General features: G+C 39.0%; 1 protein-coding gene across 5 annotated transcripts; it reads right to left on the bottom strand.

The window, feature by feature from the left end:
- Positions 1-7: 7 nt before the first annotated feature.
- Positions 8-7,986, bottom strand: LOC120798843 (DBIRD complex subunit ZNF326-like). Of its 5 annotated transcripts, none has more exons than XM_040143579.1 (11): positions 7,797-7,986; positions 7,489-7,604; positions 6,548-6,641; positions 5,572-6,010; positions 5,242-5,317; positions 4,938-5,004; positions 3,836-3,983; positions 3,575-3,635; positions 3,329-3,459; positions 3,145-3,234; positions 8-2,054 (listed from the first exon to the last, which is right to left on the bottom strand). In XM_040143579.1, exons 1-11 carry the CDS (start codon positions 7,880-7,882, stop codon positions 2,052-2,054), a joined length of 1,311 nt encoding a protein of 436 aa, XP_039999513.1. In that variant the 5' UTR covers positions 7,883-7,986; the 3' UTR covers positions 8-2,051. The 5 variants fall into 5 exon arrangements, with proteins under 5 accessions (XP_039999513.1, XP_039999512.1, XP_039999510.1 ...); XM_040143578.1 differs by having other exon boundaries at positions 8-871; XM_040143576.1 differs by lacking the exon at positions 8-2,054 and adding an exon at positions 2,116-2,260.
- Between the last annotated feature and the right edge of the window lie 953 nt (positions 7,987-8,939).

The following is an 8,939-nucleotide window of genomic DNA, read 5'->3' as shown; positions in this document are numbered from 1 at the left end:
TCATGGTTCTTTTGTACTGCAACATGTTGAAATCAAAGCCCGCAGTCTGTTTTTCAGGCCATAGAGTTACTGAGATGAATATTCCACCTGAAAGTGACGGCACCTGAAAGCTCTTGATAAACAGTTCCAAGAAAGACAAGTGAAAAAAGTGAGCTACTCTTCAAGAACAAAAAGAAAAATGTCTGCAAACTTGTTATGCATAGAAAGTGTTTTATAGTATTTCAGTAATTGCATTGTTTCTAATACAAATACAAAGTTAAAACTGAAGGTGGTTAAGAAAAAAGACCTAACACGCACAGCCTGTGCTGGCAATGCCCTTCATACATGTCACCTATATTTAATGTTTAAATATACTGTTTTGAAATAATTTAATTTTAAATGTACTATATCACAGATACAATGCTTAAAACATTTGTGTTGTTCTAAATAAAAAAAAAAGCAAAGAAACAAATTGACTTTTTCTAATTATTTTTGCACGCAAATTATAAACATTGGATTTGTAAATTCAAAAAAATCACAAGCTTCATCTAAGTGGTGTTGACCTGGAAGATTTGTAGCTAACATTATCATGAACAATATGTGAAATGACAAACCACATATGCACAGAAAGTATGAAGAAAAAAATCTATGTGGTGTGAGCAAACCTGGACTCAAGATGCTTTCATTTATTCTGACAAATCCTAAATGGCAAATAACAGTGCTCTCTGAGCAATATACTGTACATGAGAATTGATACAGCATTTATGTGGTTGGGATTTAAAGTGAGCAGTTGCTTTAAGTCCATTATTCTTCATCGGAAGCAAACAGCAGCTCAGTGTAAGCAGTATTTTGAAGACATTTGTGATTGCCATCATTCAAATGGGCTGTCACCCTGAAAGAAAACAACCGGTTAAGTAGTCTGATAGCTGCATATGTAGACCTCAATGTAGCCCAAGTGCAGTCTACTTTAATTACTAGTAATTACCAGAGGCCTTGTAGGGTACTATTTGCTGGTGCTACTAATTAGATGTAGTGTACTGAGGCTGAAAACAAATTCATTACTAAAAGTATTCAATGCCATAATCAAATGAAGAAAAAATGCAATCTCATCTTAGTTAAAATGTACAGTTACTTTTACATGTTATTTCACTTTATATATTTTGTTCATATTAGAAGACAAGATGAAATATTAGATGTTTCCTCCCCATACACGGCCACTTATGTGTTGAAAATGTGGACTACAGAACTTTAATAGCTTTCATAGTTTCACAGCCGATTACTTAATAGCTTTTGATTATTGTACGACACGTGTACTTCTACTGAAATATACAGACGGGTGACAAATTGAAAGGAAAAACCTGAATAAATGAGTGGACAAACATAATGAACACATACTTCCACACAGGTGCACTGAAATGCAATCCCTGGTACAATTAAGCAGTTAACATCCAATCCTGCTCTGTGGCATGTATAAAAATGCAGAGCAGGCCCAATTGTTTCTGATTTGGCAAGAGGAAAAGATCAAAGTGACTTTGAAAGAGGGTTCATTGTTGAGGCACGGATAGCAGGAACTTCAGTCACAAGACTGCTCAACTGACTGGTGTTTCAGTAGGAGCTGTGACTAAAGGCTTGAGTAAATAGGGTCAGAAATTGTGGTCGACAGCACACATTTGATTACCGTGATGCATTAGTGCAATACGAAAGGAAAAACAGGAGAGTAACTCTTCCTCAGGTGACTGAGAATGGTGCAGGACGCGATCAGACTGTGTCAGCAAGAACAGTCCATCAACAGTTACATAGAGAGATATAGTAGAGTCGCAGAGCATAAACCCCCCATTACAAAGAATTCAGTGGTGTAAAAACCATAGACACTGGTCCACAGAGATGTGGAAAAAAGTCCTTCACCATATTCTTTACAAGTGGGTCGGTGCATGCGTGGCGGACACCAAGAGAATGGTACAGGCCTGAATGCCTGACCCCTACCGTGATTGGATCCAGTGGCTGTTATGCTGCGGGGGGCATTTTGCTGGCATGGTATGGTATGGGTCGACTTGTCCCCTTAGAGGGAAGGGTCACTGCAAATCAATAGAAAGTTGTTCTGAGTGATCACCTTTATCCTATGATGAAACATTTCTATCCTGATGGGAGTGGTCTCTTCCAGGACGACAATGCCCCCATCCATAGGACATGAGGTGTCACTGAATGGTTTGATGAGAACGAAAATGATGTGAATCAAATGCTGTGGTCCTCGCAGTCACCAGATGTCAACCCAACTGAGCACCTATGGGAGATTTTGGACCGAAGTGTTAGACAGCACTCTCGACCACCATCATCAAAACACCAAATGAGGGAATATCTTTTGGTAGAATGGTGTTCATCCCTCCAGTAGAGTTCAGACTTGTACAATCAATGCCAAGGAGCATTGAAGCTCTTCTGGCTGCAAGTGGTCGCCCAGCACCTTACTAAGACACTTTATGTTGGTTTTTCCTTTAATTTGTCTCCTGTCCATATAGTTTTAATGTTGCTTTAATGCTGCATGTGACTGGCCAGGGATACTAACCTCACCTCCCCCATTTGAAATAGCTTTTTATTTGCATTAGTAAAGAAAGCCAGTTGATAACCTGTTTACTTAGTTTCTTTTAGTAATTTGTACCTTTGATTAACCAAATTTATTCCTTCAAGTTAGTAATTTGTGCCCACTTAATACTAAATTGAGCTCTCAAATTACGTAATACGCATTAAACAAGGAAAATCATAGATAACATGCTGTGTTTAACATCTAAAACCTAAAGCAGTGACACAAATTTGGCTCGAAAACAAAATAAAGCTGAATCGAATGCAAGCACACCCTAGAACAAGCATATTGAGTACAAATGAAATAGAATGAACGTGACAATGCTATTAATTTGAGGGAATGAATTATATAATTCATGGAATATCACTCAAGAGAAATGAACAACTGACTTGAGGGAACTAAATAAGTATACAGTGTGCCAATTAGTAATTTGAAGGAGTACTGTATCATTATTTGATGGCAAAAGTTTCTCACCTGGGGGAACAATTTATCAAATAATTTCCATAGCTCCATACTGTCATGTCATGTCATTACATACATTATGTTAGTATATACAGTACACACACTGCATGTTAACTACTGCCAAATACCTTCATGAAGTGTTCAAATTGAGGTTTCAGTTCCTTCATTATGGTTTCTGCTTTGCTGAGGCAAGTACGTCTCTGCTGCAGTTCAAACTCCTTCAGAAAATCAATCAATCAGTCACCACTTCATCTCATTCCTTCTAGGGCCAATGTTGAATTCGTTAAATGTGCTGCTTTACAGCAGTGTTACCTTTGTGTTGGAGAGGTGTTCCTGAGAGGTAATGTGAGTCTGCACCAACGATGCAGATGTTGATATAAAGGCGTTACATGCTGCACAGTGGAACATTTCCACCTTTGTCATGTGGTCATTTTCCTGCAGAGCTGACAATACAACGATCACACTGTATTTAGGCTTTGTTAGTCTGGAATAGAAGATAATAAGACAATGAATGTTTCACTTTTTTTTCACAAATTGTGACAATTCAAAGTAATTTACCTTGAAGAGCACTGTCCTCTATCGCTCGGCTACACTGACGACTTTTATATAGCATGACTTCCTGTAGGAATAAAAATGTCAATCACCATTCAGGCACACCAATGTAGCAAAATTTGTTTATATATCTATGGTACAGTTAGGTTAACACACAAAAAACTGCTGGGAAGAAGAAGAAGTCAATAGAACACTATTGCACAGATTAGGGGTTTAATCCAGGGACCCTCAATAGGACGTCCTGAGCCATAATATGTATTATTTTACCTGCAGGAAAGCTATAGCCAGATCATCATAATTCTTCTTCTGTTGAATGTGCTCTAGTGTCCCCCAGTGGCTTTTGCTGTCCAGGTGATCCTCCAGCTCCTGCCCATTGGCCAGCTCAACATCACAAAGGTCACAGGTGATGGGGCTCCTATAAGAAAAATATTAAGATGTTCAGTGTTTCAGAATATTAATTATTAAAACAATTAAATAGCAGACCTTTAAACAGCCTAAGGTCTTCACGTGATCTTAAAGTGGCTTCTTAAGACCAGACCAACAACCAACGAGTCGAACATTAGTGCCCTAATAGTTAAATTAGGAGGAGGCATTAAAACTGCCTTGATGCAGATGTGAAAAATGGAACAGGAATAGACCTGTGTAAAGAGGCACGTTGTCATTCTGATGTTACAGGTTGTGTTACAGACCCAACAGGACCTAATTACTCATCAGTAGGTCAAACAGGGTTCTCTTATTATGTTAAGCATAGCTTGGTTGCAGTATTTTCTTTGTAACTACAGTGGCTAACACTTGTAGGACAAAAACAGAGAGCTAAATTGTAAAGTAACTGGTATGAAAATTATTAGTTTTCGTGCAAAGCTTCCTATGCTCTCTCTCCCCTTGGGCATTCATCCAGTGTTTGTAGTGTATCAAAATGTATTGATAACAGCTGACACATGCAAACTGAAATTTTTTGCTGACATATTTTGGTTAGAACTAGGATGAGCTATCCATACAGTTTTTACACTAGGGGTGTGGAGCGTATTAAATTTGGGCACTTATATTAACATCTAACTAACCTACCACAGTAGCAACCATAGTTGCGTGGATTTTCTCTTCTGTTTATTGTTTCTTCTGACAATATACTCGCAATTAATGCTGATTTTCTCCATAATCTCTGCAATGCAGCACATGTAGTTAGACACAGTGGGACAGATTCTTAGCTCTGGCTTCGCCTCTGTGACAACATGCAGTGAGCTAACCATATCAGATGACAATAAGTTGCTATGAAACTTTTACTACGCTATCAAATTGAATATGATTGTGACGTAAATACTCTAAATGTAGCATCTTTAAACAAAAGGGCATCAGTATGCCTGGTGCTTACTTGTCCATTACTATAGTTTTGCTTCTGTTTCTTGTCACCTCTGTGGCAGGCGTGATTTGGTCCAGACCTACAGAACATTATCCACATGATAACTTGTCGGTTCGCAGAGGAAATACGTTTACCCATGGCAAAAATACCGCTTTGATCATTAAAACAAACACTGGTTTGTTGATCATTACTTTTTCAAACTATATTCTCAAGTGTGTAGTACATGCAATCATGTTTTCCTGTATTTAACTTGAAATGGTGGTATATTGTAGAACAGCTAGTAAACTCTCATGACTTCTTGAACGAGCCAATTTACCTCTTTCCACGAACCCCAAGTGATGTTGATAATCCTGCTGTAACTTGGGTGGGGATAATGTAACAGTAGTGGTCATCTACAGAGGAGAGAAAAGTCTCTAACTAGTACCAAACGTCACAGTATTGTCACTCCACATAAAAAGGAAATGGTGCCTGCTCAATAAACAGGCCCTGTATCCTGCTTAAGTCTACAACTCAAGATTGAATATAACCACTAACCCAAAACTAACTTTCTTTCCTATGAGCCCCACTGCTTGACATGATTTCAGGCTGTCACTATCATAGAGACAGTAAAGTTCAACTGTTAAACTTTCAGTCTTATCGATTATACCTCTCTCCTGTGTTCTGGCACTGTTATCCTCTCCTCTCCATTGGTCTTCCGTCCTCCATAGGTTGCAGGAATCTGTTGGTTGGACGAGCCATGAACCATCCTGTCAGGGCTGCAGACCCTGTGGTCCAGAGGTCTACTTATGGAGCCATACCCTGGTCGGTCAAGTGATTCATTGTCTGGGCTATAAACTCGACGTTCAGGCAGTCTCTGACCCAAACGATTCTCGCCGGGTCTGGTTTCAGGGCTAAAGTCACGTGTGTCAAAGAGTCGGCCCCCTGGTGTAGAGTTCCAGTGTCTCAGAGTCTCTCTACCTGGAGACAAATGTCGACGATCCGGGTTGATATCCTGATCGGATGTGGAGTGGTTGAAGTTTTTGCTCAGTGCAATCCTGAGCTCAGATTCTGGCAAGCCAGGATCATAAGGGTCATAAAGCTCAACCCTGAGAGAGATGGAAGAAGGATCACTGTGCGTTGCATGCAATTTACAATGATAGAGACCATCTGTAAGGACGTTATCATTAACCACTGAATGTTCACACATACTATACATGTAACGAATTTGGGGCTGTGCACATTTAGTGAAATTTGTCCATTTGTTTAAGCAGTCAGTGAGACACTGCGTATTTCCTGCCACTTGCAATTTTACTTCACAAGGTCCATCTGGAATAATATATAAGGACAGACAGGTCATGTTTCAACATTTTAAGTCACCACAAGACAAAATTAAAGGCTCAAATGTGGGACGTCCTGGACTGTGATTACAGCAGACATCACGTTCTACCTGACACTTTGTCAGAGGCTTCTGCAGGACTGGAAGAACAACTATAGATTCAGAGGCTCATTAGATCAATGAATGAAAGATGTTAAGCAGAGGGTGGTAGTGTCATCACTGAAAGGTGGAGATTATTCAAGGAACCAAGAGAACTCCTAGTAGGATTTACAAATTAATTATGGAGGCTCCAGAAATCCTGACTTACTTTTCTGAACTGCTTGTGCTTTTGTCCTGAGAGTTGTCTTCTTCTTCTCCTACTGGTTTGAATGAAGACATCCATTTACCAGCAGAAGGTTGCACTATAGAATACAAAAGTTTCATAACAGTGATGAAAATTTATATTCAAGAACTTAAAGCATTCAGATATGTAATCTATATAGTTACAACTTACTATCAATGAGGTAAGTTTTGTCTGGTTAATTTCCTATGACTTTATTAGTTACTAAGACAACAATTAAAACAATAATCCCTGATTTTGTCGTGGAAAAAAGAACCCAGAGACAGCTTTTCTAGTTCTTATACAGCCACTTTTTGCATACCATACAGGAGTATTTACAGGTGTAAGATCCTTAACAGAAATTTGTACACTTTTCATTTATGATGACCATTTTTGAACGCATTCCACAAAGCTTTTGGATGTATTTGTCCTATAGTTTTAGGCATTTACTGGTTTCCACTAATTTTTTTTAAGGTATAGAAATCAATCGGCAGACTCATGAAATTTGCCTCCATTAATAAAGATCTATGACAGTGAAATCGGCATTAATTTTGGTGAGTGTTACATGATTGTTGCATGCTAATGCAGAGTGATTTAGACAAGTCTCCACTGTATTATCTTTCAACAATAATGTAACTTTGTCAAAAGATAATACAGACTTGGACAGTTTAGTGGCCTAGGGGTTAAGATGCGGACAATGAACTGCAATGTCTCTGGTTGTAGTCCAGGAGGTGACCTTTGTTGCATGTCACTCCCCTCTCTTTGTCCTCTCATTTCCTGTCATCTCTCTACTGATAAGTCTCTAATAAAGTCCTTAAAGCCGAAAAATATGAAAACAATAGTTAAATCATGCAGTACGACTGGTAGGGCCTTGTAAGGAAATGTTGTGTGGCTGTCTCTGGGTGAGCTTAAGTGTCCACAGAGATTACCTGCAGGTTTCTGAGTTGGTAGTGGCTTGGCAGCCATGTCAGTTGTCCTGATGTTTGAGTTGTCTGCTGGCTTCATTGGGATGCGTTTCATAGCTTCTATGAAGTCTTTGGGTACTCTGTTTATCACAGAAAACAACTGAACATGAATGTATCAGGGCAAAGGCAGAATGGTGTTTTTATCGGTGCAAACATCAACACGTCAGGAAAGCAAATTTACCTAATTTAGCAATTTTTGCTATTAGCTTTAGCTACATAGCTAGCCACAGAACAGTTCGTGCAGGTTAAGACTGCGCAGAGCATTTAATTACCTTCCGGGTAGCTGTTTGTACAATGGAGCAGCTCCTTTGGGTGCTGCTGAAGGGCTGAACGGGACATGATTCTGACGGTTCATCATGAGGTTGCGTTATAGGCGCGGATAAGTTAGCATGTGTTTGGAGTGAAGCTAGTTCACCTGCATAGAGCTGGTGAACAGATACTCACACCTTCCGACAGGTGGCAGCATCGTGCAACACATGGTAGACCTGGCGATCGCATTTACAGACCCTTTGTGCAGAATGGTACACCTTTATGAATGTCATGAACAGTGGTTAGTGTGCTGTGGTCAGGGTTATTGAGGACACTGAGTTAATGACCTCTGTATTATTTTGGGAGGAATTTGGGGGTTTTGGCAACTTTGGAGAAGCTACCTTCAACAATAAAAAAAAAAAAAAAATGTAGGTGGATTCCAAAATTTTTGGACCAGGGTTTTATTTCTGTCAACTTAGAGAGAGCTTTGAAACAATACAACCATAAGGCTTTATTTCACAGGTGTGCAATTTTCTGATAATCTTACTGGAAGTTTCCTACAAAGAATGTAATCTGATAATAATTATAGTTAAATTGGTTGTCTTGAGTTTAGAAGAAGCTGATGATTTTTTTGATGATTTTCCTTGAAAAAAACTGCCGCATTTATATAAAATTAGCATAAAAAATAATCAAACAGCTAACTATTACTCATGACCACAGTATTTCTAGAATCCCGGCTACAGCCCTGACTGTAATATGAACACAACCCCAGGAGAGGAGACCATAAAATAAAAATAAAAAAACAGGATAAAAATCTCTACTGTGAGTGCAATCATTGTATAACCAAAACTTCATAAACATACATCCTACCTTGTTTTTGGTTAGTGGGATTATAGCAAGGCTTGCTGGCTGGCTGGCTATTACCCCGGGCCCCAGGGCTCTTCATTCAGTCTGTTGGTTTTTGGTCATTTTATTAAAAATAGACCACTAAAGTACAGTATTAAATGAAATGATAGAGGTCTTAAGGTGGGTCCTGTATTATTACCTTTCTGGTAAACTTGTGTCAAAATTTACAATGTGCATATTCCTAAATACATTTGTGCTTCACAAAATGATCATAACAGTTGCCACTGGGGACAGTTTTTACCCTGAGCCTCCCAGTGGGT

Source organism: Xiphias gladius, chromosome 14 (assembly GCF_016859285.1).
Source record: "Xiphias gladius isolate SHS-SW01 ecotype Sanya breed wild chromosome 14, ASM1685928v1, whole genome shotgun sequence".
NCBI lineage: Eukaryota > Metazoa > Chordata > Actinopteri > Istiophoriformes > Xiphiidae > Xiphias > Xiphias gladius.
Note: the sequence above shows the minus strand (reverse complement) of the source record. Positions and strands in the feature narration are given on the sequence as shown.

Coding starts and splice junctions, on each gene's coding strand:
- LOC120798843 (XM_040143576.1), bottom strand. CDS start 7,882: ATGATGAACCGTCAGAATCATGTCCCGTTCAGCCCTTCAGCAGCACCC. Junction 5,318..5,571: donor TGCCAGAACACAGGAGAGAG/GTATAATCGATA, acceptor TCTCCTCTGTAG/ATGACCACTACTGTTACATT. Junction 3,460..3,574: donor AGAGGACAGTGCTCTTCAAG/GTAAATTACTTT, acceptor TTGTATTGTCAG/CTCTGCAGGAAAATGACCAC.